This window comes from Podospora pseudocomata, chromosome 4, assembly GCF_035222375.1.
Source record: "Podospora pseudocomata strain CBS 415.72m chromosome 4, whole genome shotgun sequence".
Lineage (NCBI taxonomy): Eukaryota > Fungi > Ascomycota > Sordariomycetes > Sordariales > Podosporaceae > Podospora > Podospora pseudocomata.
The window spans coordinates 1,365,576-1,392,284 of record NC_085888.1 but is presented as its reverse complement, the minus strand read 5'-3'; the positions used below and the strand labels follow the sequence as shown (position 1 = coordinate 1,392,284).

General features: G+C 53.5%; 9 protein-coding genes and 1 non-coding gene across 10 annotated transcripts; 5 read left to right on the top strand and 5 right to left on the bottom strand.

The window, feature by feature from the left end:
• Positions 1–4,596: 4,596 nt before the first annotated feature.
• QC762_403858 (uncharacterized protein) lies at positions 4,597–6,637 on the top strand (the record flags this gene model as incomplete). Its single annotated transcript, XM_062889844.1, is given in 3 exon segments — positions 4,597–5,105; positions 5,182–6,281; positions 6,300–6,637. The coding sequence occupies 3 exon segments, from the start codon at positions 4,597–4,599 to the stop codon at positions 6,635–6,637; spliced, it is 1,947 nt and encodes a 648-aa protein (XP_062743399.1).
• Positions 6,638–6,651: 14 nt separating this feature from the next.
• On the bottom strand, positions 6,652–8,361 carry ABHD8. The gene is made up of 2 exons (XM_062889845.1): positions 7,241–8,361; positions 6,652–7,184 (listed from the first exon to the last, which is right to left on the bottom strand). The coding sequence occupies exons 1-2, from the start codon at positions 7,802–7,804 to the stop codon at positions 6,912–6,914; spliced, it is 837 nt and encodes a 278-aa protein (XP_062743398.1). The 5' UTR covers positions 7,805–8,361; the 3' UTR covers positions 6,652–6,911.
• A 167-nt stretch (positions 8,362–8,528) lies between these two features.
• On the bottom strand, positions 8,529–8,629 carry QC762_0065440. Its single transcript has one exon. It is a non-coding gene; the product is annotated as a tRNA-Arg (tRNA).
• Positions 8,630–8,753: 124 nt separating this feature from the next.
• Positions 8,754–11,568, bottom strand: QC762_403870 (uncharacterized protein). The gene is made up of 2 exons (XM_062889846.1): positions 9,941–11,568; positions 8,754–9,879 (listed from the first exon to the last, which is right to left on the bottom strand). The coding sequence occupies exons 1-2, from the start codon at positions 10,253–10,255 to the stop codon at positions 9,034–9,036; spliced, it is 1,161 nt and encodes a 386-aa protein (XP_062743396.1). The 5' UTR covers positions 10,256–11,568; the 3' UTR covers positions 8,754–9,033.
• Positions 10,639–11,263, top strand: QC762_403875 (uncharacterized protein; the record flags this gene model as incomplete). Its single annotated transcript, XM_062889847.1, has 2 exons — positions 10,639–11,114; positions 11,177–11,263. Exons 1-2 carry the CDS (start codon positions 10,770–10,772, stop codon positions 11,261–11,263), a joined length of 432 nt encoding a protein of 143 aa, XP_062743397.1. The 5' UTR covers positions 10,639–10,769.
• A 234-nt stretch (positions 11,569–11,802) lies between the features above and the next one.
• SNQ2_1 (ATP-binding cassette transporter snq2) lies at positions 11,803–18,981 on the bottom strand. Its single transcript, XM_062889849.1, has 3 exons — positions 15,871–18,981; positions 13,467–15,811; positions 11,803–13,401 (listed from the first exon to the last, which is right to left on the bottom strand). Exons 1-3 carry the CDS (start codon positions 17,936–17,938, stop codon positions 13,372–13,374), a joined length of 4,443 nt encoding a protein of 1,480 aa, XP_062743394.1. The 5' UTR covers positions 17,939–18,981; the 3' UTR covers positions 11,803–13,371.
• Positions 12,010–13,156, top strand: vip1 (the record flags this gene model as incomplete). The annotated part of the gene is made up of 2 exons (XM_062889848.1): positions 12,010–12,086; positions 12,148–13,156. The coding sequence occupies 2 exons, from the start codon at positions 12,010–12,012 to the stop codon at positions 12,902–12,904; spliced, it is 834 nt and encodes a 277-aa protein (XP_062743395.1). The 3' UTR covers positions 12,905–13,156.
• A 282-nt stretch (positions 18,982–19,263) lies between the features above and the next one.
• CKB1 (casein kinase 2 regulatory subunit) lies at positions 19,264–20,966 on the bottom strand. Its single transcript, XM_062889850.1, has 2 exons — positions 20,503–20,966; positions 19,264–20,431 (listed from the first exon to the last, which is right to left on the bottom strand). Exons 1-2 carry the CDS (start codon positions 20,659–20,661, stop codon positions 19,577–19,579), a joined length of 1,014 nt encoding a protein of 337 aa, XP_062743393.1. The 5' UTR covers positions 20,662–20,966; the 3' UTR covers positions 19,264–19,576.
• A 146-nt stretch (positions 20,967–21,112) lies between these two features.
• On the top strand, positions 21,113–22,195 carry QC762_403910 (uncharacterized protein; the record flags this gene model as incomplete). Its single annotated transcript, XM_062889851.1, has 1 exon — positions 21,113–22,195. The coding sequence occupies one exon, from the start codon at positions 21,113–21,115 to the stop codon at positions 22,193–22,195; it is 1,083 nt and encodes a 360-aa protein (XP_062743392.1).
• Positions 22,196–22,734: 539 nt separating this feature from the next.
• Positions 22,735–24,734, top strand: QC762_403920 (uncharacterized protein; the record flags this gene model as incomplete). Its single annotated transcript, XM_062889852.1, has 2 exons — positions 22,735–23,085; positions 23,150–24,734. The coding sequence occupies 2 exons, from the start codon at positions 22,735–22,737 to the stop codon at positions 24,242–24,244; spliced, it is 1,446 nt and encodes a 481-aa protein (XP_062743391.1). The 3' UTR covers positions 24,245–24,734.
• Positions 24,735–26,709: the final 1,975 nt, after the last annotated feature.

Below are 26,709 nucleotides of genomic sequence, written 5' to 3'. Positions count from 1 at the left end.
AGCCGGCCAAAGTCCATCCTCAAAAAGGAAAAGGACGGAAGGAAGACTGGTGGCGACAAACCGAAGATTGACGCCAAGGACAAGAAGTGGTCTTCCAACAAAGATGCTCTCCGCAACATCGACCAATCAGACATTGACCAGCGCAAACGCGACAAAATAGCATGCTGGCGATGCGGGAGAGACAACCACCAGACCCTGTCCTGCTATGCTAAAAAGGATGTCAACGGCAAGGACCTGCCAGCCCCGCCGGAAAAAACCTTTTCCACCAAACGAAAAGTCAACGAAGAGGTACCAGCACCATCCGCGACCAAACGCGCCCGAGTCGATGCCATCATGACTGACGCCGCGAGGATCACCGAGATTATGGACGACGACTCCGATTCGATTTTCAGTAGGCTCCCGTGCCACACCACGCGGACCCGAGCCTGGTGTCATCCTCCGCGCCTGCGGAATCAAACGAGCGAGCAACGACATCAGCCCAGATAACAAACGACACTGTCCCGAGCCAAAAACAGGCGATCGCCCGATTGTCAAGATGACGCTCATCTACAATGATGCCGAACACCCAGTACGAGTACTATTGGACCCCGGCAGTACTATCCCCGTCATGTCAATCACACAGGCAAGACGTTGGAAGCTGCCCCTCATTCGACGAGCCACTCCCCGGCTCATCCAGGCCTTCAACGCCACAGCAGACGACCTCGGCGGAAGGTACTATACCGACCGACTCGTCCTGCGACATCAAGAGGATCATTTCTCACGACTCAACTTCGAACTCAGCGCTATGGACGACCAATGCGACATAATACTTCCGCAGTGGTGGCTCCAACAACACCAGCCTGCTGGATTCTTCGGCGACGCAAGAAAGATCACCTTCTCCTCTTCCTATTGCCGAGAAAATTGCACCAGCCGCGCGATGCGGAAGACCCGTCACCAGCCAACAGTCGCCTCGGCACAAGCCGCGGCAGAAGCCGCCATAGCAGCTGTCCCTGAGAAGTTCCGAGAATTCCTCCCCATCATGTCCAGCGAGGCCGCCTCAAGACTCCCGGATCACCAACCATGGGACCACGCGATTGACCTCCAAGAGGGCAGGACGCCCCCGTGGGGACCACTCTATGCCATGAGCGCCAGAGAGCTGGACGCCTTAAAACCTTGGTTGGAGAAGATGATCAGTACTGACGTGTCCGCAGATCCACATCATCCTGCGGCGCCCCCTCTCATGTTCGTGGAAAAGAAAGACCCGAACGACCCTCTCCGACCGGTGGTCGATTACCGCGGCATTAATGCCGTGACCATCCCGGTCCGATACCCAATTCCGCTCATCAGCGAGCTCCAAGCCCGTTTCCGCACGGCCCGCTGGTTTACCAAAATCGATCTAAAGTCAGGATTCTGGCCTCGTTCGATCAAGGAAGGGGACGAGGGAAGACCGCATTCAGATGCAAATACGGACTCTTCGAATGGACTGTCATGCCGTTTGGACTCATCAATGCACCCGCCACCTTTCAGTCCATGATGAACCACATATTCAGGGACCTGATCGACGTCGGCTTGCTGGTGTACCTTGATGACCTCCTCATATACGCGGACACTGAAGAAGAGCACGACCGTCTTGTGAAAGAAGTCCTCCGCCGCCTCACCGAGAACAAGCTTCGCTGTAGCCCCCAGAAATGTCATTGGGGGTCCATGAAGTGGAATTCCTAGGTTACATCATTGGTGCCAATGGCATTGCAATGGCACAGGACAAAGTCGACTGCATCAAGAAATGGGAAGCCCCCAAGAACCTTAGAGAGATGCAGCAGTTCGTGGGTTTCGCCAATTTCTATCGCCGGTTCATCAAGGGTTCTCCGCAATCGTCAAACCCTTGACGGACATGGCAAAGGTAGAAAAAGGGCCTGACCTGACGGAGCAAATGAACAAGGCCTTCCTTACCCTGAAGTACCTGTTCACAACCGCCCCCCATCTTAGGACACTTCGACCCCGACAAGGTGGCCTACGTGGAAACGGATTCATCAGACTTCGCACTCGGAGGAGTGCTTTCCCAGAAAGGTGCCGATGGCAAACTCCACCCCATCGCCTTCCATTCACGCAAGCTCATGCCAGCCGAAATGAACTACGAAATTCATGACAAGGAACTTTTGGCAATTGTGGATTGTTTGGACCGATGGAGACAATACCTGAGGGAGCTAAGCACCGAATAGAGATCTACTCGGATCATCAGAACCTCGCCTACTTCACTACGGCCAAAGTGCTCAACCGAAGACAGGCAAGGTGGGCCCAACAGCTCGAGCTACTGGTTTATCATCAACTACCGCCCGGGTCGGCTCAACGAGAAGGCAGATATCCTCTCGATTGTCCCAACACCGACCTGAGAAAGGGGGGGGAAGACCAGCCGATTACGTCAGTCTTGCAGAAAAAGCATTTTTCCAACTCCGAAGGCACCATGTTCGACCAACATTCAGCCTGCGTCCTCCTCTCTTCAGCCCGCATCGCCAGCCTGAGGACCGAAGTCCCTCGCTGACTAAGGAATTTAAGGACAAGGTCGTGAAGGAAGGACGCCAGGATCCAGAGTACCGTGCGCAATTATCAACGCCCGGCAAGAACGTGGCCATCAAGGATGGACTGCTTTACCGCAAAGACCGGTTATGGGTGCCCAAGACGCTCATCCGGGATGTCCTCATCTCAGAACACGACACCAAGGTGGCAGGACACATGGGTTCAGACAAGACGATGGAACTGATTACACGCAACTTTTGGTGGCCTAACCTGGAAGAAACAGTCCGAGAGTATGTCCGCGGGTGCCTTGAATGCCAATCCAACAAGCCACCCCGACACTCCGCTCATGGGCTGCTTCAACCAATAAGAGCTTCACTACAAGCCGTGGCAGACTGTCGCCATGGACTTCATCACTGACCTACCTCTGTCAAATGGATGTGACTCGATCTGGGTCATGGTCGACCCCTTCACCAAGATGGCACACTTCGTCCCACTAAAGGTGGAAAGGAAAAAAAGACCGAGGACCTGATTAAGATTTTCGCGCGCTCCTACTGGAAGCTGCACGGAGTACCCCTAGACATTATTTCTGACCGAGACTCTAGATTCACGGCTCACCTCTGGAAAGACTTCCTCAAACTCGTCGGTGTACGAACACGCATGAGCACCGCCTTCCACCCACAGACCGACGGACAGACCGAGCGACTCAATCAGACCCTAGAGGTCTACCTTCGCGCCTTCGTCAATTATGAAATGAGCAACTGGGAGGACCTCCTGCCAATTGCCGAGTTCGCCTACAAACAACACCGTCTCTTCCTCGTCTGAATGACACCCTTCTTTGCTAACTACGGCTACCACCCCGCCGCGCACAACCCCCTCACTCGGTACGACCTCCAATCCTGGCAGTCAGTTGTACGCTCATTGGATGATACAAATCCACAAGCAAGCAAAGGACCAGCTGGAGAAGAGCCGTGTCCGAATAAAACACTGGGCCGACAAGAAACGTTCTAAGGCACCCACCTACGCCAAAGACGACCTGGTCATGCTGAACGCCCGGAACATCAAGACCAAGCGGCCGGCGAAGAAGTTGGACAAGAAGATGCTCGGACCATTCAAGATCCAGAAGGTTATATCACCCACCGCCGTCCGACTCACGCTTCCTGAGGGCTGGCGAATTCATAACTCATTCCACGTCTCGCTCATAGAACCCTACCGCGCCGGCAATCAGGGAGAACCTGACGTTCGCCGGGTCCTGCGGGAGGCAGCCCCTATCGAGCCTGAAGACTACGAGATCGAGAAAGTTATGGATTCGATCTCTGCCCAAGGAAGTGTGAAGTATCTGACCAAGTGGCATGGTTGGCCAGCCAGGAAGGATTGGACATGGGAACCATGGGAGCACTTCCACTCTAACGGAGCCAAAGCAGCCGTCTTGCAGTTCCACCAGCAGAACCCAGGTAAGCCCAGAGACCCCGAGCAACCAACTGACAAAGTGAAGAAGTGACTGGCAACAAGCGGCTCGAGGGCGCGCCTAGAGAAGGGGAGATTGTGTCACACGGGCCCACGACTCAGTGCCCCTAGACAGTACACACTCCCAACCAACAATAGCCCAACGATATGCCCAGGATCAGAATATCTGGGGCCGGCAACCAACTGAGCCCACCGGGGCTCAGCGGAGGCATCACGGCGACCACCACGAAGGCAGAACCAGGGTGCCGATACGGGTTGGTTGGGCAGGAGGGACTGAGGACCCATACGAGCTGCAAGAAGACTGCAGGACAGGAATCATATGTACCTATTACTGGTGGAATCAGTGGCCAGGACGCCGAAGGAGGTGCCCGGCCAAGGCAGACAGATAAGACAGGTTCGAGGACCAGGGAGCTCAGAACGGTCCTGGGGATCCGGAGGACTATAAGTAGGCCTTGCCTTTCCTACCCAAATGGCAAGGGGCAAGGACCTTGAGGCCATAACAGATTATTATACTGAGTTGAACTACCTGTTCCAAGCCGAGATACTCCCCTTGTCACACCTACCGTAAATCGCATTCTCGAAGAGTTTGTCAAGCAAAAGAGAATTCCAATCGACTTGCTCCCAGATGATGGAAATCACATGTGGCTTGCGATGTCAAGCGCAAGAAAATATTCACCTGGCCAGGTCATCGTCGCAACGACTGCGGTCGACGTGGCCCAAGCTTCGGAGCAAGTGACAGGAGAAACAATACCTACTGCCCCCCCACCAGGCCTATTCACTCTTGTTCTGAATAGCCAGCTGTCTCTCCTCTTAAGATCTTGTCCTGCCCTGTCAGCAGAAACTGGTCTGCAACAACACAACAACAACAACAACAACTGCGCCAAATACCAGCAACGAACAATCCCCCGACTCTTCAAACAGCACCTTCACACAACACAAACAATCCTCGATGTATTCGCCAAGATGCGTGTGAGTATTTCATCGATCCCGCGCTCAACGATCCTGATCGAGGTCCTAGCAGAGGAGGACCGGTCTCTCTTCGACAAGCTCGACTTAACGGGCATGATCCGAGACAACTCGAAATCCGACGCCCTCAGCTTTCACATCAAGGCTTTCTTCGACCAACTCCCCCTCTTCCCTGACGATTCGTATGTTATCCATCACCCATCTCGTATCCCTCATCTTCACATATACCACGATCACAAAAACTAACACCATCCTCAGGACCCCCTCTCCTCCCAAACCCTCCCCCAAGAAAGTGGCATTTTCTTCCGACTCCCCTCACTACAAATCACCCACCCCCTCCAAGCTACGCAAGAAAAAGAAACTGTTCGGCATTCCCACAATTCCTACAGTCAAAACCCACAAGCAATACACTTGCCCCGAAGCCACCAACCCGTTGTCCGTCATCTGGCCCGACAACAGCAATCCCCTCCCCACCGACAGCCGCCAACCAACCTGCCACCCTCACCTCCGCCTCTCTTGCACCGACCCCTCGCCCTGGACTACCCCCGACGAAAACCCTCCCACACCATGCCACCACACTTCCTGGTACGCCGCAACATCCACCCTCTTTCAGCACGCCTCCAAGCTCCTAGCCTCAGCCTTCACCAAACAAAATATAACCACTCTCTCCGCCCCCATGGCCAACCTAGCCGAAGCCCAAACCCTCGAGCTGAACATCCTCCCAAAGCTCCACCTCGCGTACAGCCTCTACACCGCCCACGTCTTCATCACCGGCCGCTTCAGAAAGCTCGTCATCCACATCTGTCGGCACTGCACCAGATCCCTCACCCTGGCCAACATCCAGATCCTCGAACACAAGAAGCCGTGGACTCTGCTGGAACATTGGCTCGAGAAGATCAAAGCGGTATACGATGCTCTGAATACAATGCATCTCTGGCTTTTCGTGGCGGCTAAAAAGCTGGACAAAGCAGTCAAATATCTCGCCGAGGCTGGCAATGTGAGGATGAAGGGGGGGGATGGCATGACGAGGGTGGAGATGCTGCCTTTGTATCGGTGTATGATTGAGGTTAGGGGGTGGATCAGGAGGGAAGCGATACAAGGTGTCATGGAGGATAAGGCGCGTGTGAAGGAAGTTGTGGGGAGGTTGATGGGGGTTTTGCATCCTTTGACGGGGTTGGGGTATGACAAGGCTGTGGTGGAGGCGCTGGGGGGGTTGTGGAAGGTGGAGCAAGAGGAGAAAGAGGGTGATGAGAAAGGGGAGGAAGGTAGTGATGAGGAGATGGCGGACGGCAGAGAGTCTGAAGATCCTGATGATGGTGCTGGTAACTCTGATGAATCTGACGACTTTGACGACTCCGATGACTCTGACGACTCCGGCGAGTCTGATAACTCTGATGGGCCGGACGATGAAGACCAGGATGAAGCTAACTCTGATGAGGAGATGAAGGATGATGAGACAGATATTGGCGAGGATGAGATTTCCGACGAGGGTATCGAGGTCTCGATGAGCAATGCTGTGGAGGATGATTTGGGGGAGTTGAACGGCGATTTGGATGACGATTTTGACATGGAGATGGAGGAGCAAAAGTTTGTGATCCGCAAGGCAATCTTGGAAGCTGCGGTCGAGGTTCGCTCGGTTTGTGAGACGTGGAGGAACCATGCGGCTTTCATTCAGGCTATCGAAAGGGGACAGCTGAATGACCACCAGGATTAGTTTTTCTTGATCTCGTTGGATGTTAGCTTTTGTTTGGGGCAGTGGACGAGTGGTGTAATTAGCAGCAATATATAGCGTTCTTTTGACAGCATCCTGTCTTCCTGTACCGCTCTTTCCATCTTCTTGCGTTGTTCCTTCCGTGCTTATCCACCGTTCCTTCCGTCTTTAACGCATTCGATTGTGATTCATTCCAGTACGTGTCATGAGCAGAGATCATCTTACACTATCATCCAACCCCCATCTAAACCACACCCCATCATCCCCTTTCAAACCATCAGCAAAACCTCTCCCTCTCCAACCACCCCTCCAAAATTTTATTCGTCTCCTGCGCCTTCACATGATGAAACCAATGCCCAACCCCCTCCACGGTCACCGTCTCAACCCCCATCTCCCTGTCCGTCCCAACCCAATACTCACTACACCCCAGCGTCAGCCTCTTCGCCTTGGCCCCCTTGGACAACTCCATCGCCACCTCCTTCCTGCCCAGTCCATTCTTGTTCGTCCAGCAGGCATATGTCATCGCACCAATAATACTTGGGTGCATCGCCTGTTTCCACTCATGTTAGCGTTGACCCTTTTGTCTCTGGGCTACAAGAGACTTACCATCCCCCTCCTCTGAATCCAAGTCGTATGCCAATCCCACTCCGGCCCCAGCGGTGGAATAGGAACCAGCCCTTTAGCCGCAAAGTTCACCATCAGGTTTTGCATCGTTGTTGCTGGGTCGGAGAACAGCTCGTCACACGTGGCGGAGGACATGGAATGCAGGGGGTCTAGTAGGACTAACCCTACCACCAGGTCTGGGTTGGTAGCAGCGAGGTGGACTGACGTGCAGGTTCCCAACGAGTGACCGATGACGATGACGTTGGAGGTGATGTCAAGGTGGGCGAGCAGAGCGGATAAATCGGAGGACAGATTCTCGGGCGTGTAAATCCCTTCATCGACAGCGGTAGGGGGAGCGGAGGAGCGGCCTTGTCCGCGGGGGTCAGGAGTGATGACCCGGAAGCCTTTGGAGAGGAGGAAGGGGACTTGCCAGGACCAGTCGGATAGGTCGCAGGTAATTCCTGGGATCAGGAGGCAGGTGTGGGTTGGGGTTGATGAAGGGGGGGATTCGTCGATGTAGTAGATTGAGACCGAGGGGCCAGGGGTGGGGGAGGGGAAGTATGGCATTTTGACAGGTTGGTATGGTAATGTGTGGTTCTTGGGAAGATGCTAGAGTTTGAAGACCTGAGGGTAGTGACGAGATGAGTGTGATGTGTGTTGTAGTTTGCGGATGAGGGGATTTGAATATTTGATGGCAATAACGGGCCCCTGGACTGGATTTAACGAGTCAGTGCTGGTAGACACTCAAAAGGGGATGATACTTCTGCAGTATAAGATGACTACCATCAAGCTCCAGGTTGGAATGCTTGCTAGCCTTCGCATGAGATTTTTTTTCCAAATCAAGTGATGTTTGAAAGTTCCCTTGGCTGCTTAGGGGTGGAGGAGGCATCGGGTGAAGCCGGCGGGAATTACCTAAACACAATAGGCGTGCCAATAAGGAGGGTGATATCTGGCTGAGAACTGGTTGCGTACGACGTTTTGACATTGTATAGCTATCGCCAATCGTTCAAATCCGACGTAGTGCAAAATCCTTAATTTCTCAAAGGAATGAATCCATGCTCTCGGCATCCTGTCACAATGCCATTGACTCATCATTGCTGCTCAATGAATTTGATGATTTTCGCAACTCTGCAGTGACCCAAAAATATTTATGGTATAATTTGACATGCATTCTAGCTGTGAATCTGTAGTCTGCAATACCACTGATGCACCCTACCCTAGCAAGGGGTAAGAGACTGGAAATCACCATGATAAATGCAACCGCCAATATAAGCTCCACCAAACTATCACAGGCCGTGTAGCGCAATGGTAGCGCGTTACTTTCCGGTTTCAATTTCTCGAAATTAAATCTCCAGCTGGTAAAGGTTCTGGGTTCGAGTCCCAGCATGGTCGATCATCTCTCCTGCTGGACTCCACTTCATGAGTGACACGAGCTTTTTGTCGTTTTTGACCTTGGGCCCCTGGAACTTTGTCAATACCTGGTACTCTCAGTTGATGTCTACAGACCTCACAGGACCAAGAAAAATGTGCATGAAACTGCTGTCTCCCAAGTGGAGTAAAATTTTGTGCCATTGGTACGCTTGTGGCGTCAGAGAAGATGGTTATCAAGTCTCGCCTACCTACCCTTCTATGAAAAGCACTCAAAACACCAAAACGCCCCATCGTCTGCTGACTCAAGCGTACTGCTCTTCCCGACAAAGGAGACACGCATCTCGAAGAGCGGTCGGTTGATAATGTAAAAGTCCAGATAGGCATCTCCGGATCGCAGGAAGCGACGTTAGTACCCGGTAGGTGAATTACCTTGCAGGAAAATCCACCCCCCTTTGCAACCCGGAGCTCGACGCACTCTCCCCAACTCGGACTTCCTGCTCCAAGGCACCACCATCACCCTGCCCGCTGGTAGCACTTGTGATCCTCGGCCGTCTCTGGGCAGCCACACTAATACCACCCGCTCCGGTCGCACTGGTGGCTACGCTGGCAGCAACACTTGTTGTCGTGCTGACACTATCACTTCTAACCCTGCGTGAGGCACCTGCACCGGGTGTGGCTCCCGAGCCACTGACATCACTTCCTCTCCGGGCCCGAACCATTCTCTCGAGCTCGCGGACTCTCTTCTTCAACTCATCATTCTCTCGCCTGGTGGCCTCGAGCTGCTCGCGGTAGAAAGCCGTCTCCTGATAACGGTCTGTGGCCGGGATCAGACCGGGCGAGAGGTCGCTTGTGGAGCCAGGGGTGGCGAGCACAGAGGTACTGCTGCTCACGTGTGGGACCCTGGAAGAGAAGTAGTTGGCCAAAGTCGGCTCGTTGGAATAACTGGAGCCGTACACCAGAGGAGCTGGTGACCCAGCCCTACTACGGCGGGAAGTGGTACTGCCTTGGCGGGAGAGTGCAACACCGCCCAGAGCAGTGGTCGGATAAGGACTCGGACGGATAGGCGCGGGGGACGAGATTCCGGCCATGGATGTGGTCGAGACTGAACCCATATTGCTTCGCGTGCTGGTGTTGGAGAGTGTGCGAATGTGTCGACCGGAACGGGGATCGCCTGGCTCGGTGCCGGTAGCACTGGTCGAGGATGCATTGGAGACGACAGATTCGTTGTGGAGAGCCCTGAGGGTAGCGAGTTCACGGGTAAGCCGGTTGATCTGCAGATGAATATCGGTTAGACACGATTCTGTACCGACGGTCTCTGAGGGTGCAACATACTCGAGCCTCCTGCTCCTTCTCAAGTTCGGAATGGAGTTCTGCGGCAGTTGGGGGCCGGGGGTGTCGAGTTGGCCCGGGGCCGGAGCCAACGCCAGTGTTGTCGCCAGTCGTCATGGTGCTGCCGGGCAATTGACTGATGGGCGGTGGGAATTGCGGTGATGGCAGTACCGGAGAGGATGTGCTGTTTGGGTTGTGTACGGCGGCTTGGTTTGACGGCAGAATCAGCGAACTGGGGGCTGGCGGTGGTGGCATCTGCTGTGATGCACGACGCGAGAGGAAATGGGGTGAAGGCGGTACGGAGTTGAGGTCGGGCATTGCAATGTGATTGGAACCCTTTGTTTATGGCACGTTTTGTATGCTGAGGAAGTCGCAAACAGCTTCCGGGTCAAACACTCAGGCAGCATGTCACGAAACCACTTTACACGCTTTCGCCGGGAGAATGGCGCGGTGTCGTCTGAGTGCTGGAACAGCTCCCCACAGGCGACACGTGCTGTAATTGGGTCTGTGCTTGAACCGAACTGAGGTGCCCAGGCGGTGAGCTGTCACGCTCGTCCCGGCTCTTTGTCAACACTCCCATTGTTTTTGAGCTATAAACACCTAGTACATGGTGTAGAAAATGAGTATATCAGCTGTAGTCAGAGCAAAACTAATGGAACCACTTCACAAACACTGCCATGAGCAACAGAGGCTCCCTGATCGCTAACTGCAGCACTTCCGACAGGTTCAGTTGGCGCCCCACCAAGCCAAGCCCTCGACATAAAAAGCGGGGCTCTGGAAAGCTACCTGCATTTGGCGGGGGCATATGATGTAATGGTGTTTGAGAGACGGGATGATGAAGTTGACGTTGAGCAGCCGGCAGTTCCCCGATGGAGGTGCTGATGTCAGTTACGGATCTTCCTGTGTGTATAAGAAGCTCTGCTTCACTTTGACTCAGCTTTTCCTTGACACAAACAACGCACCTCAAAACACCCATTCTCTACAATTTCTTCAGGACAGCCAATCCTTCCATCACAACTCTTACAACAACTACCAAACCTTCAACATGTCTGATCGCGCTGCTCAGTCCCCTCCTCCTGAGGAGCAGTCCGGAAGACAGCTCAATGACCCCCCAGCCAGCGGCAAGGGCACTGATGATGCTTCTAACAAGGAGCAAACCAACAAGAGTGACCTTGAGGTATGTATAATAAGAAAGCTGTTATGGATGGCACTAGCAGCAATAAGCTAACAGTGCTCCAGAACTTGAGCTCCAACCCCAAGGGTCCAATGGACGACGAGGTCACCAAGAAGTTTGCCAAGAATACTAAGATGGGAGAGTCACAGTAATTGTTGAATGGCTTCTTGTATGATACATGGCTCGGACATGACTGGCGTTGGGAATTATTATTAGCATAATTGTGTTCCACCATTTCAAATCATCACGAATACCAACGAGACTGTATATGGTCCGTGCGTCAATGACTCTCCAGCAAGACAGTGACAAATTCCGCCAGTGATCCTCCCTAATTAATTGCAGTTTGTTACGTGCAGGCTGAGTGTTGCTCACTTGAGCAGGACTCAAACACACTGTACTGATACATAGCACAGGTTGGCGAAATAGAGTCAACTTTAGCCGCGATAGTCGGTGGTGGCATCTTTGTAGCAATGCGGCCAGCTTTCACATGTCAAGAACGTCATCAAACACCAAGGGTCGTCGTCCCTGGGCACGTCAGTCCACAACGCAAGCTCCATCAGCCACAGTCCAGCAGCTGGCCGCTGGTGGGGTGTTCGGTTGATTGGCGAACTGCCACACAGCCACACGCAATGACCCTCGATCAGCCGATGACGACATGCCCCTCCTTCAGACCTTCGAGCTCGTTCCAGCTCTCTCACACTTCATCTTATTATCACCTCAAATAAGCATTTAACAAAACGGTTGGCCTCCCAGACTTTCTCTAATTCATCTTCACATCTGACGACTTACTCGTGTTTACTTTTTCCAGAACACCAATACTAAACATCTGCATCACCCCAACAACCTCATAGCTCAACCCCGCACCGTTACGCTATCTACCCAACAGACAACATTCAAAATGGCGACCACTGTTTATGTCAAGAATATTGCCTACAACACCGAAGACAAGGAGATCAAGGACTTCTTTAGTTTCTGGTAAGAAATCTGCCTTCTTCTCTGCCCCATCACTCGTTCGCTCTGCTAACGCACCTCCCAGCGGCAAGATCAACTCCATCGACGTCACCTCCGAGGGCGAGACCAAGTCCGCGACCGTAAACTTCGAGAAGGAGACCGCCGCCCGCACTGCTCTCCTCCTCAACCACACCAAGCTCGGCACCAACGAAATCTCCGTCACCGGCGGCTCCTCATCGGACGATGCCCATCCCGATGACTCCACCACCGATCGCTCCCCCGACGCTGGCCTGACACAAGAAGAGAAGCCCCGCGCCCGCGTCCTCGCTGAGATCCTCGCTCATGGCTACCTCGTCGCCGATACCGGTCTCGAAACAGCCATCCAGCTCGACGAGAAGCACGGCGTCACCAACAAGTTTGTCAACACCGTCAGGCAGCTCGATGAGCGCACCCACGCCACAGACAAGGCCAAGGCTGCCGATGCTAGCTACGGCTTGACCGCTAGAGCCAACTCTCTCCTCACTGGCCTCGCGTCGTACTTTGAGAAGGCTACCCAGAGCCCCACCGGCAAGAAGCTGGTTGACTTTTACACCACCAGCTCCAAGCAGGTTCAAGATATCCACGCCGAGGCGAGACGGCTGGCGGACCTGAAGAAGGCTGAGCACGGCGGGAATGCCTATGCTGCGTCGGGGCTTGATAAGGTCTTTGGCCGGTTTACTGGTGGCGCGGCCAAGTCTAATGAGGAGGTTCCTGGTGGTGCTCCTGCCAATGCGGCGGCGGTGGAGAGTGAGACTAAACCCACTGCGCCGGCTGGTACTGGGGAGTCCAAGGTCATTCACTAAGGGCGGTTGAAGGAGAGTAGACAATGACGAGATGAGAATGAAGTCATGGCATGGGACTGGGACTAGGTTTTATGGGTCATGATCACGGTTCTTTTGCAGACGTTGATTCCCACTGGTGTTTATTCTTTTTTTCTTTCCCCTATGCGCTTTTTGTATCCTTGCTTTTAGTGTAGTCAAGGCTTGGTGGAATGAGAATTACATCTTATCACAATGTAGTCGTGGATCAGATTATCCTCAACAGGTGCTGTGTGACACAGTTTATGTCTTCTGCAATTTTGATGCCCCGTGTTTATCTATCCATCTATATACAACAAAGAGGTATCGAAAAGATTACTATGTGATACTGGAAATGTATACTTTTCCTCATGAACCCATCGCATCAGGCTCGTCACATCTCCCACAGCCGTGCCAGTTTAGTTATTTCGAAATTGGACTCACTCATACCTCGTTCATGTCACAGGTACACTTTACCGCTTATTGAAATTTAGGAATCGACTCTGCACAATACTCTGGTCAGCATGTGTTTCTTTGACCAAAAAAAAAAAAAGCCAAGACAACTCACCGCCAAGAAGAGAATAACCATGTTACTCCCAATAAACCCGATAAAAATCCCCAGATCCCTCCACCTGTAGTCGTACGAGAAACCCAACGGCTCAAAGAACTCGTTGCCCACCTCAAAGGCGCAGTAGCTGCAGTCGCTTGTGTTGTTGCCGCCGCCAACTAAATATCCCGAGCCGCCCCTGCTGAAGAAATTGCTCATGTACTCGGAGCAAGTCTGACCGATAGGCGCAGTGAAGTTGTTGAGCTCTTCGGGGAGACAAATAACTGGGAGGTCGTGGAGAGCAGTGACGACTGTCCCTCCAATCAGACGGGTGAAGGGGTTAAGTTCATAGAGCCATGTCCTATACCCGGCAGGCATTTGAGGCGGCGGGATGGTGACGCCGCAGAAGAGGGCAAAGGTTACGAAGATGAAGGGGTCAAATTGGGAGGAGATGAACAAGCTTGGTGTCAGTGCAGAAAGAGCCTGGCCCATGGTGACGGAGAAAAACTCCGTGATAAGGATCATGAGGAATTGGTACCCTGCTCTTACTGGCTCGGGCTGCAGGCCAGGGAGGTAGTACAGTGGTAAGAAGAAGAGGACGGCGCAGAGGATGGAGTAGGGGATTTCCGCGATGAGGAGGGAGGAGGCGAAGACGAAGGATGAGTACATCTTTGAGGATTGTTCCCGGAAGAAGAGGACGCGCTTGAGGTGGTACATGACTTCGATCTGGCCGATGATCAGGGCGGGGAGGACGGTGATTTGGAACATGACGAAGACGCGGTATTGGAGGGATTGCCGGGAGGAGGTGAGGGAGAGGAAGGTGAGGCCGGTGATCAGCGCGATGATGACGTGGTTGAAGACGCGGGTGAAGAGGTAGTTTGGTGTGCGCCAGTGGGCAAGGTTGGCACGCTTGACCACGACGCGGAGCTGGTGGGATAGAGGGGAGGCATACTCACGCTCGAGGGAGGGGTCCTTTTGTGCTGCGGTGGCCGAGGCAATGCGGGATTCCTTGAGCTGGGAGATGGTGTCTTTGACGTTGGCGAGCTCAGGGGAGTCAGCCCAGATGTCGGCCCAGTCGCGCGAGCCGATTCGGGGCGCAGAGCCGGCGCCGATGACTTCGAGCATAAACTCCGCAACATTGTCGGTGGGCTTGGCTTCGGCTCCGTGGCGCCGCAGATAGTCGCGCAGTACGTGGGCGTCTTTTCCAATATCCCCAAAGTACACGCAGCGACCGCCGCTCTTGAGAAGGAGGAGACGATCAAAGTTCTCAAATAGGGCGGCATTCGGCTGGTGGATAGTACACAGAATCGCCTGGCCAGCGGCAGCCAGTTTGCGAAGGAAACGAACAATATTGAAGGCACTCTGGGAATCAAGGCCAGAGGTCGGCTCGTCGAGAAACAAAAGCAGCTCAGGCTTGGCCGCAAGCTCAACGCCGATGGTTACTCTCTTGCGCTGCTCAACGGTAAGACCAGCCTCGGGTGATCCAATAATCGCATCCGCAAACGTCTCCATTTCCAACAGAGCAATGATCTCCTCCACGTATGCGTACTTCTCCTCACGGGGGGTCTCGAAGGGCTGGCGTAAGTCGGCCGAGAACCGAAGGGCTTCGCGGACAGTCTGGGTCGGGTCGTGGACATCAAGCTGCTCGGCGTACGATGTGCTGCGCTGGAACTCCTTGCCTGGCTTCACGCCATCAACCAAGATATCGCCGTGAATAACACCAATGTTCTTCCTCGCAGCCAACACATCCAAGAGGGTTGTCTTGCCAGCACCCGATGCCCCCATGAGAGCGGTAAGTTGACCCGGCTTGACATACCCATAGACGTTATCGAGCAGTCGTCTTGTTCCGCCAGGCACCGGCACATCATAACACAATCCTTCCCACGTCAGGACGCTTTCCGAATTGATCTTGAGCTCCGAATCTGACTGCTCAGCCCTGGCTTTGCGTCGCTCTTCCTTCTTGGCCATCAGTTCCTCGTTCAGCTTCTTCCGCTCTGCGTTGGGCTTCTGAAAGACCTTGGCTTGATTGCCACCCATGCCGAAGCGTACATATTCGCCAGCCACAATATTTACGAAGAGAAAGAAGGCCATCAAAACAAGGACAATACCCCAGTTGCGCCACAGCAAACCGGGCGTATAGGAGAAACCTTGATCAATGTAGGATGAACCGGACAGCTCGAGCGTACCGGGCGTGGAGCCAGGCAGCGTGCAGACCTGATGGTTGATATCATCGTACCCAGGACCCGACGGTATCAAACTCTCGGCTGTACATGTCATATCAATGCGCGAAAACTCATTTTCCATCAAGGAACTGAAGATCAGACCAAGGACGTTGATGTAGTAAATCCACCGGAGCCAGACTTGTTCTGTCAGAGTATTAGCACCACGTCCTCTCTCATCCCACGGTTCTTGTGTCAGGACTTACCACTCTGCCACTGGATCAAATAGCCACTGGTCGTAATCATCAACGTAATTCCAACGGTTGCAAATTTGACCGCATAGTCGAAATCCGGGCTTAGACACCCGATCACACGGAAAAACAGCGTCATGGCAATGTTGCCGCTCAGCAACATGAGATAGAACACGAAGAACCCCCCAGCACTCCGGCTAAGATTCGTCATGAAGTAGACAATCACCGAAAAGACGAAGACTTGCGTGCTAGCGAAGACCTGATCGACAAGAATATTCGCAATCCACAGCGCTGACGGCCGGTGAAAGGCATACGCCCGGTGTTTGTTCACCACGGCTCTGCCCAACATCGTACCCGCCAGCTCGGAAAACGACTGGAAGGCGTTATGTAAAAGGGAAATAAACATCAAGCCACCCTTGGAGAAGGCGCTGGCAGACGTCTTGCCGAGATTAAGATAGAGAGTACCGAGAACAATGCCAATGATAATGTTACGGAGCCACGACAAAATGAGAGCCAGGACGTCTTGCTGCTTGAGAAGAAACTGCCTCTTCATCAGTGCCCAGACTTGCTGATGAAAGCCGACGCTGTAGGCGGAGCGCTTCGAGGCACCACGACGCTTCTGGTCGCGGACAGCAACGCGGAAGTCTTCGTGTTTGTCAGTCTCGCGAGCGAGGCTTTCTTTGTAGGACAGCATTTCTTGCTCGAGGTCCTGGGCGTACTTGGAGGACTTGAAGGCAGCTTTCAGGGTGAGAGAGTCGTAAGGGGCATTCTCAGGAGAACGGCCATCCTGGTACTCGCGCTCGAATGCGTCGGTGCAGCCCGTCACATAGTCAGGGGTGGTCTGGCGGGGACGGGGGAGGAAGCCGAGACCCTCGAAGTACGATCGTGCATCTTTTGCGGGACCAAAGTACACCTGCTTGCCCTCGTCGATAACCAAGACCTTATCAAAGAGGCTGTAAATGTTCTCCGATGCCTGGTAAAGGGAGACAAATGTGCTTGTCTTGTACAGGTCGGTCTGAATGCGGAGGGATTTGACGAAGTCGAGAGCCGTAGAGGCGTCGAGACCGCGGGTGCTGTTGTCCCAAGAGAGAATGCAGGCATTGGTGGTGAGCATTTCGGCAATGGAAACGCGCTTCCTTTCGCCGCCTGAAACACCACGGATAAACGAGTTGCCAACAATTGTCTTGCGGGTGTGTTCAATGTTGAACATCTTCAAGAGCATGGTCACAACCTTGTCCTTGAATTCCTGCTTGGTGATGCCAGCAGGCAGTTTGCCTGGGGTCTTGACATCAAGGGCAAACCCGAGCGTCTGCTCCACGGTGAGAGTCGGGTGGTGAACATCATCCTCCTCGTTGTAAACAGCCTCTCCACGATAAGGACCAAATTCGTCGACGGCAAAAGGGCCGTAGAGGACCTCACCGGTGATTGACGTGTAGCCATAACGCTGGTTGGCGATCGTCTTGAGGAAGGTCGTACACCCAGATCCAGGCTTGCCAAGCACCAGTACCATCTCTCCCGGTTTACAAACGCCCCTGAACCCGTCCAACAAGGTGGCCTCCACCCCTTTCTCCTCAAAACCCAGCAGCTTCCTCACCGGTGAGATGATGTCGAAAAAGTCGGTGAAGGCATCAGGGAACGTTTTGACGTAGTTGGTCTGGCCTCCGATACCCTTGACCGTCAAATCGTCCCAGTAAACCCCAATGTGCTTGGGACGAATACCGGCCTCTCTTTCGGCATCCAGGTCACCTCTGAGGGCCGCCTCCAGGTCAAACTGCTCAAAGGTCTCTGAAGAGGTCTCGGTTTGGGCGTTGCCCTTCTCGGCATCGGCGTGACTGCGCGAATGACTGACGCGTGACATATGCGACAGTTCCCGTTGAAGCTGAGCAAAATCTGACACCGCCTGCTCAACAGAGACACCGCCAATGGCGCGAGTGGTGCCATTGGGGCTGTTGCGCCGTGCCTGTTCGACGAGGTCCGCTGCATTCTGTGTCCTGGACGAAGCAGATGATGGAGATGGCGGTGCCTTCTCCGTCACAACGGCCTCTACGATAGCCTCCTTTCCAGTTCCCGGCTCCGTCGACATCTTGGGAAAAAAGTTTCCGGTGGCAATAGTAAAACTCAGCGAACTGAATCCCCCCAGACCTAGGGCCTGGAGGTGAACAGTTTATGAAGCGGTAACCCTTGAAGAGTTTGCTGGGCAGGTGCGTAGGTCTTCGAAATGGAGAAGTTGGAGAAGTAACAGAGAGAGAACAACGTTAACAAAGGAGGGACAGTCTGCCACAAGCAGCGTGACAGTTTGGGAAAAAGCTTCTCGAAAGAATCTGTCCGAGGAAGGGAAGAAAAAAGGAGACTAATGGGCGCTTGGCACCCATCCCATCATTAATAATTACCAATCGAGCTTGACCATTGAATGCTACTGAGCTCCAACTGCAACACTGACGGCTCGTTATCCGATGAAACGGACAAGGTTCTTTTGGGGCTCAAGAGAGCCTGCAGGAATAGTACCCACCCACTAAATGGGGGAGGGCCACGAGGGCGTAGGATCCCAAGTTAGGCAGCTCAACGTCGGGAGGTGGGGGAGGAGATGTTTATCAAGTCCACATTAGTCGACCTTTCTTCCACAGATGCAGTCCATGTTGTTGTTTCTCGCTGCCTGTTGGGCCGTTGAGCCCGCGTGGCCTTGGCCCGAGAGACCCACAGTGTTGTGTGGTGTTGTCGGTGTTGGACGGGCATTGACAAGCGGGAGCGAACATGTGAGTGGGGTGGCAACTTGTGTTGATGTTTTGCGCCGGAAATATCATTGGGGAGCGTGAAGCTGGATTTCCCTCCCGTGGTGCCATGTTCCTCGCCATCCCTGCCAATGTAACAAAGGGCTGACCCCACCATGGACCTGGCTAGAGCTCTTGATCAGCAATGGGGTTCTGATGTGGGATGAGGGATGACATGCCATTGCTCAGCCTCCGCCCTTCGTGGAAGCTTTCAACAAGCTTGACATGACGAGGCCATACGGCGAGTGACTCATTGGCATGCAGTGTATCCAATACTGCAGGAAACAGCGGCAGATCAATGGCTCAGGGCGAGCGGAGCCAGAGGGTTGGGGAGGGATGAGGTGCGGTGGAGAAAAAGTATGGTTTGGCTTTGTCGGCCCCACAACCCCGAACTGTCAAGCGAATGTGGGGAAACAAGCCACAGCTGGAGCGGCAGATGAATGCTTGATTTTAGTGTAGTTGAGCCACACATTGCAAGGCGTCAAGCCACAAAAATCCCAAATTTCCGCTTACTCGGTGGATCAAAGTCGACTTCGACTTACGCACTTGTTCATAAAAGATAAACATCTGATAGGACCTATGGAGTATACATGCAAGCAGATAACAACAACAACCAGCACTAGCAAACCCCAAGAATCAAATTCAGATCTTTCCCTCTTGTAGAAATAATTGCCTTCAATTGTCTATCATTGCCCAATACTCCCATTACATCCCAAAACCAAACCAACCATCCAGCATCCAACGCTGTCTACAATCTGCTGGCCGCCAACAGACGTCGTTTCCCAGTCTCACGGTGGGAAATAGCCGAGCACAACGCCTAACCATGCTTGAATGCTTGCTTGTATGGCTGACGCCAGTTTTGTTACAAGCACTGCACTCCAGATTCGCAACAGAAAGAAGAGAAACAAAACGTTCGCTCAAGATTTATGCTTATGCCATGTTATGCCAACCAACTAGAGTTCCGATTCGGCGCCATTGGCCTCGGTGGCCATGGGGCTCCCATTTTGCCCTTGTCTCTTCACCCTCGCATTTCCTGGTCGACGTCTCCTGGCCACCGGTCTCCCACTCATGTTCATGTTCTCGTCATCGTCATCCGAGTCACCATCCTCTTCAGCAAAGTGACGGGCTTCGTCCAGCACCGTGATATCCTCTGGCTTTTTCCGCAGCCATTGCATTCGTGGCCCGGAGCGTGCCAGTTCCGAAACTCTGAAACCATAAATCTTTGGCTCGTAGACCCTGCCTTTGCCCAGACCAGGCGCAATATTCCGCGCCCACATGCCATTGATGTTTAGCGACTCGTCAGTCCGAGTAAGGTTCGCAAGCTGCTCGCCTCCTGACTTTGTCAAGTCGTAATCTGGGAAGGTGAGAAGAAAGAGAGCGCCAAAGGTGCGGCCAAAGAAGGCCCCATCGACCGTTTGGAATCGGCTGTTAGGGGGTACATAGACGTCGAGACACGATGGGCAGAAGAGCTTGACCGTGTCCTCACCAGGCGTATCCGAGAGGCCAACTGGCAGCGTTCTCGTCTGGTTGCAGTTCGTCCGGGGGCATACTCCGAAGTGACTGAGCTCGTACTTTTCCGACATTTGCTGGATGCCGGCCCTGGAACAGATATACCGCTGGTGGATGAGGCCGTAGAGCATCTCGGCCGAGGACTCAATGACCGATAGGTCGCTAGCTATGCGGCTGTGGTGTCGGCGTTCATGGCGACCGGCAAGACCATCTCGTCCATCTCCTGAAATGTCCTCCTCGTCCTCCTCTTCCTCGTCCTCGTCATCCTCATCGTCTTCTGGTTCAACATCGAGAATCATCTGGTGAAACACGCGCCTGATTAGCATGGCTCCTACAGCTCAAAGTAACAATAGTCAAACATTTTACCCACCTCCAGCGCCTCCTTGTACATAGTCACCTGGCTTTGAAGACCAGTGAGGTTGAAGTCATCTTCGATAAAGTCCTCTGACACTTCGGCAAAGTATTCGTGGCCGAGGAGGGAGCAAAAGGAAGAGATCCAGGACTCTGGTGATCCGGAAGAGGTCGACATGGTGTGTTTTCGCTTGCTAGGAATTACTTGATCAGAAACTGCTTTGCGCGCGCAGACAGCTCTGTCCTGGTGACTGAGAGAGGTATTATTTGAGGTGGTAGTAGTCTCGTCGCGGGAGGACGTTGGGAGAGTTGATCTCGAGATATTCTATGTTCTGATCATTATTGACTATGCTGTTGCGCGTCGGTTTGGGCTGGGATGCTGCAGGGAGCGGTGGGACGATGCTTGCTTGTGGTTGCTTCAGAAGTCGTCAAAGCCTCATTTCCGATAGGAAGCCTTGGGCCCTTCTGTGGGCCCCACCTTCGCAATAGCCCCGCGCTGATTGCGGCCTGAAAGGCGAGGTGTCAGTCCCAAGAGGTCGGTAAGCGGTCACGTGCCACCGCGTTTCTCTCGCTCCAGCCCCTCCATCCAATCGCAGGTCGCCAATCTGATGCCAGCCTGCTGGCAAATGATGAAGACCAAGTCAGCTCTTCATTCTCAGCCGCTGACCATGCGCTGTACACTTCACCAAATTCCCCGGCTGCCTTTCACAAGGTCTTGCAGGACGTCTTTTCTACCAGCCTCAAGCAGATCACTATGTGCTGCGCGTCAGATCCAGGGGCCCATCGGGGTGGAAGAATTTCGGAAGCAAGCCATGGAGAAGAATGAGCCTCTGCTCATCAAAGGGCAGCAAGAGGCCTCGCAAGCCATGACAAAGTGGTTCGAATTCCACCCAGTGCCCAGGACAATAAACAAGACAGCTGTAGCTCTTTCCGAGCATTTCACTCATCCATTCGACGTTAAAATGGCCCCGTATGAGCTCACGGTTCCCACATGGCGTCCCAGAGGCTTCGATGGCGACAATGTGGACCGGTTCATCAGCTGGATGGCCAAAACACAAACAGGTTGGCCCCATCTGTGGCTTTCGTCTTACCTTCATGACATCAAACAACAATTGGGCGATGAGTACGACGAACACCACCGCTTCCTCCGCTTCGAGGCACCAATTTCCCTCATGTCTGCTGCGCTGCGCTACAATGCTGTCAAGGTTTCATTCCAGCGCGTCACTCAGCTCTACATCGCACAGGCTCCGATATCTGACTTGCCGGCCACTCTCCAAGACGATGTGGCGACACCAGAGATTGTTCTCAAGGCGGGCAAGGGCGACGTGTATGGTTCCAGTATTTGGCTCGGGTTAGAGCCAACCTACACACCATGGCACTGTGATCCAAATCCGAATTACTTCTGTCAGATCTATGGAGGAAAGGTGATCAGGCTTCTACCACCAGGCCTCGGCAAGAGTCTATTCCGCAAGGTTCAAGCAGAACTGGGACAGACGGGGAGCTCAACCATTCGCGGGGACGAAATGATGCAAGGTGAAGAGAGGACCTTGCTGACAAAAAAGGTCTGGACCGAGGAAGCACCAGAGGAGATGATGGAGGTTGATGTATCTCAGGGGGATTCGCTTTTTATTCCCAAAGGATGGTGGCACAGCGTGAAAAGCGTGGATTACAAAGGCGATCTGAACGGGAGTGTAAACTGGTGGTTTAGGTGAGGCTGTCCTCGAATGAACTGATCATTCAACTTTTTGCTCGCATCCAAAGGCTGTATGAAGTCCATGTGCTTTGCCCCTTGGGCACATCTGGTGTAACGCCCATGCATGAGCACCTGCGAGAGGGTGCCCACGGCCGCCGCGGGTGCCGATGGATCTGTATTGGTTGTCTTGGCTAGAAAACTTGGATCTTTCCTCTCCTTCGACATGCCTTTCCAGATACGGTCACTCCAAAAGCTCGCAGGCCGCGGGTGAGCGTGAGAACTGTTATCGCTCGGCCTTTCAACCATCCAGGTCAGGCTTCCCTGGCTGACACGAGGGAGGATGACAGCAAGTGGAAAATTGTCTGTTGGTTGTATCTCGGCGTCGCATCTTCGGCCGCCTCGCATCGCAAGACATTGGCATTATGCAGGCGATTACTGAGTCTCCTCCGAAGGGCTTACCATTTAAATAACGACATGGCAACAGTATGGCCTCGAGATTTTTCAAGCTTCAACACGATTTTCTTTTGTTGAAGTCTCTACGCCATTTATTCTTTCGCAATGTCCGACCAGATTCAGCTCACCAACCACAAACAGTACGATGTGATAGTTGTTGGCGCCGGGCTCAGCGGTCTTCAAACAGCTGTCAAGGTCCAACATGCAGGTTTCTCCGTTATTGTTCTGGAGGCTCTTGATCGTGTGGGCGGCAAGACGCTGTCGGTGCAATCCTCGAGCCAGGGCAAAGGCGTCAATGACCTTGGCGCTGCCTGGATCAACGATAGCAGTCAATCCGAGATCTACAAGTTATTCCTCGAGGCTGGCCTGAAACCTGAAAAGCAATTGGATGAGGGCAACACCCTTCGGCAGATTGAAGACGGCAGCTATATCTCTGTTCCTTTCGGTCAACTCTTCGTAAGCGCCCCTAACACAAGCAGCCCAACCGACTGTCGCCGTGCTTGTTCTGACACAAACCTAGGTTGACGAAGAAGAAGCCGCAGCCTTTGCTGTCCTCTTTGGCGCTCTGCGAAAAGTGACTGATACTTCCGACCTGGAAGATCCCATCACCGGGCCCGACGCCAAACGGCTGGACAGCCTGACTTTTGCAGAGTACTGCAAAGAGCTCCTGGAGTCCCCTTCGACACCCATCATCGCTACCTACCTGGCGCGTGCTCTCCTAGGGGTAGAAGGTGACGAGGTCAGCGCGCTGTTCATGATCAACTACTTCAAGAGCGGAACCGGAATCCTCAACCTCGTCTCTGATGGCCCCGACGGTGGCCAATATCTCCGCGCCAACAAAGGCACGCAGACAATCTCCAAATATCTCGCCGCCCAGCTGCCCTCCGGGTCCATCCACCTCACCAGCGTTGTCAAATCCGTTAGCCAGTCTGCGGCCGGTGTGGAAGTTGTCACGACCGCCAACAAGACATTCAGGGCCGCGCGCGCGGTGGTCTCTCTGCCCAGCGCTCTGTACCCGACCATTTCCTTCTCCCCCGCGCTGCCGCCATCCAAATCCATCCTGGCAGAGGGTACAGCCATCGGCGCGTACGGCAAGATCATATATGTCTGGGCTATTCCATGGTGGCGTAAGGCCGGGCTCTCTGGGACATTTGAGGCACCGCTTTCTGGGCATGTCTCTTTTACGAGGGAGACTTCCGTGCCGGAGGACAACCAGTGGTCCATCACTTGCTTCATCGTGGGTGATCCTGCAAGGGAACTGTCCAAGTACGCCCAAAAGGTCAGGAGGGAGAAGGTTTGGGCGCAGTTTAAGCAGGTGTTTGAGGGGTCGGGGGTGTTGAAAGGGGCGAAGGTGCCGGAGCCGATTCAGGTGCATGAGATTGCCTGGAAGAGGAACCAGTATGCGGATGGCGCGCCGACTGCAGTGATGGGTCCGGGGGTGTTGACTGAGTTAGGGGAGGTGACGGTCAATCCGCTGAGGGAGCCGTGGCGGAGGGTACACTTTGTGGGCACGGAGACCAGTCTGGTTTGGAAGGGGTATATGGATGGGGCTGTCAGGAGCGGGATCCGAGGCGGTGAGGAGGTGGTGAAGGCGTTGCGGGAGGAAGGGAGGTGATGGCTTTATTCGCATCGAGAATTGGGAGAACCAAGCCATCTTGTGTATATTCTTCATCCGACAGTGCCCAGCTGTACTACTTGTCACATGTCTAGGCTACACTCCACCGTCACGCACGATCACCAACCTCGTCGTCTTCAATCAACCTTCGGGCAATCGAACAGGCCATTTGAACCACCCACAAATTAAACGTAAGCCACCTGTCTTTCTACTGGAGAAATTACAGCTGTGTGTTTCCCCCCGGGGGTTATGGTTATATACATCCTGACTTGCACTTCATCAACCACATTACCACTCCCAGCCACACCTACTTGCACCCAGTTAGTTGAAAGCCTGGGAGTTGGCCTGGAAATTCAAGGCCGGGCAATAGGAGACATCGCAAATAAAACCCTGGCAATGAGGCTCTTGCAGGTGGTGGCGCGCGTGCAAATATGCCCTCCATTGGCCCATAGACAACAATCAACAGAGAAATATACCATTAAAGCCTGTATTTCTGAGCAAAGGCTTTCACTGCATTCTGTATTAGACAAAATGCGGTGAGGGTGGTTTGTTCATGGAGGCGAGTGATAGAATGGCGTCGCTCAAGACTCATATACAACCCTAATCCCAACTCGGGGCTGCACAGCGGTAACACAGGGTTTTAAGGGCTTTATTGAAAATAAATAAGCCAGTTACGTAGTATCTTCATCGATTTGTATGGCACTTGCTATGTGTTTCAGTGCCGGTGAGAAGTGATATTGTCTGTTGAGATGGGTTGTTGAAGTCAGGGTGTGATGTTCCTGTCACAGAAGAATGATGACTTCTCCATTGGTACAACCTTAACCCATGTCAGGGGCACGCGGGTGATGATGGAGGGACGATGATTTACTTCCCAATGCAACTCGGTCGCTGGTAGATGCATGATTTATGCCGATCGTTGGTTCTAGTCCTTGGTTTGGTGATTGCATGGAGTGCAACCACATATATTCCATGATCGCCTGCATGTTTAAAAAGTCGTCTTCGCATTTTCCATCCATCAGGTACCCCGCAGCTGAAGCTATGCCAGTGTGTGCGCCTGATGGGGCGCCCTGAAAAAATGGCCGCTGGAGACACCACGCAAGCGCACTACCTTCGAATTCCGGCACACCGTGATGCACACCGCGGATGAAACGACGACAGCTGCGATGTTCTGTCTACCCAAAGGGACCTCACTTTCACAATCTTCTCGCCTTCAATCGAGATGAAAGCAATGGCGCAGCTTCGCTCAGCCTTGCGTCCAGCTCAGCAAGGGGCACCCCAAAGGCCAACACTAGCCTACCAGGACTACACTCCTGCTCTGAGACTATCTGTTAGCCAGTACCTGCTAACCCTAAGAAACTCCCGTTCTATCCAGACAACCCCCGCTGCCCGCGGCGTTCTCGTGCCGCTGCCGAAATCCCGCTCGACAACCCCCGCGCCCCTCCGCCGGCGCACCACTCTGCCTGCTCGTAACACTGCCGAAATCCAGCTCCGCGCCTAGGGTTTCGAATACGTACATCTCTAATACTCAGTTGCCGCGCGACAGAGACGAAGCGTCCCGGCGGCCTCCAAAACCGCAGGTCCGCCAACACAAATTGGCCCGGCGGTCACCCCGAGAATTCGCAAGCGCCTACTCCGAAGTCGACAACTTCAACCGACCATCCTCGAGAAAATTGAAATAGTCTGGATACAATTATATAACCGCCTGCGTGAAGGGAACCCGGCGTGCTTGGGATAATTTACGCTATGCCGTCAAGTTGCTGGAACCTGTCCACCCGAAACCTGGCACGCATCACGCATGGCCCGGTGCCCTTGGGTCGCGTGCGTGATGACGGAGGAAATATGATGGATCACCACCATATATTATGTTTGGAGGTCAAATGATGTGCATATCCACGTGGGGAGAGAGCGTCTCGTGTTGTTTGCATCGCGTCCATGCTGTATTGGCCTACAGCTGATTTGGTTACCTATACAAGCAAAGAAGGATGCGGTACAGTCAGGGTATTTCCTTCTCCCGGTTCATCTCATCCTCCCCATTGATCTTCCTCTCATCGATCGCCCTGTTCTTCCAGTCCGCGCTGTTGTCCCTGTTAGGGGCTCTTCTCACCGCCCGCCGTCTCCTGCCCGCCCACTGTCTCCTCTCCGCCTACCATGGGTAGTCAGTCGTGCGAAGGAATCTCAGTTGTTGGTGCTGCACAGGAGTCAGTCCAGGAATCTACTTGGCGAGGACATATGTATGAACACCAAGAAGATTATTACAAACGAAGCTGAGAGTATGACACTTACTCGCATTTGTTTGTGGCTCCGAAAAGGCACAATGAACCGGCGACACAGCCACCAGATCTGGTGTCTTTTTCTTGGGAGCCCCGGGGGTACTCTGTTCTGGTTCGCGAGTTGGGGTTTCCATCCTATAGAATCTAGAACGGTGGTAAGTATATGCCGGTGTCAACACAGTGTAGGAACCTCGA

Coding starts and splice junctions, on each gene's coding strand:
- QC762_403870 (XM_062889846.1), bottom strand. CDS start 10,255: ATGCCCGACCTCAACTCCGTACCGCCTTCACCCCATTTCCTCTCGCGT. Junction 9,880..9,940: donor AGAAGGAGCAGGAGGCTCGA/GTATGTTGCACC, acceptor ATTCATCTGCAG/ATCAACCGGCTTACCCGTGA.
- SNQ2_1 (XM_062889849.1), bottom strand. CDS start 17,938: ATGTCGACGGAGCCGGGAACTGGAAAGGAGGCTATCGTAGAGGCCGTT. Junction 15,812..15,870: donor TTTGATCCAGTGGCAGAGTG/GTAAGTCCTGAC, acceptor ATACTCTGACAG/AACAAGTCTGGCTCCGGTGG. Junction 13,402..13,466: donor TGGTTATTCTCTTCTTGGCG/GTGAGTTGTCTT, acceptor AGTATTGTGCAG/AGTCGATTCCTAAATTTCAA.
- ABHD8 (XM_062889845.1), bottom strand. CDS start 7,804: ATGCCATACTTCCCCTCCCCCACCCCTGGCCCCTCGGTCTCAATCTAC. Junction 7,185..7,240: donor GGATTCAGAGGAGGGGGATG/GTAAGTCTCTTG, acceptor GAGTGGAAACAG/GCGATGCACCCAAGTATTAT.
- CKB1 (XM_062889850.1), bottom strand. CDS start 20,661: ATGTCGACCTCTTCCGGATCACCAGAGTCCTGGATCTCTTCCTTTTGC. Junction 20,432..20,502: donor TGTACAAGGAGGCGCTGGAG/GTGGGTAAAATG, acceptor GTGTTTCACCAG/ATGATTCTCGATGTTGAACC.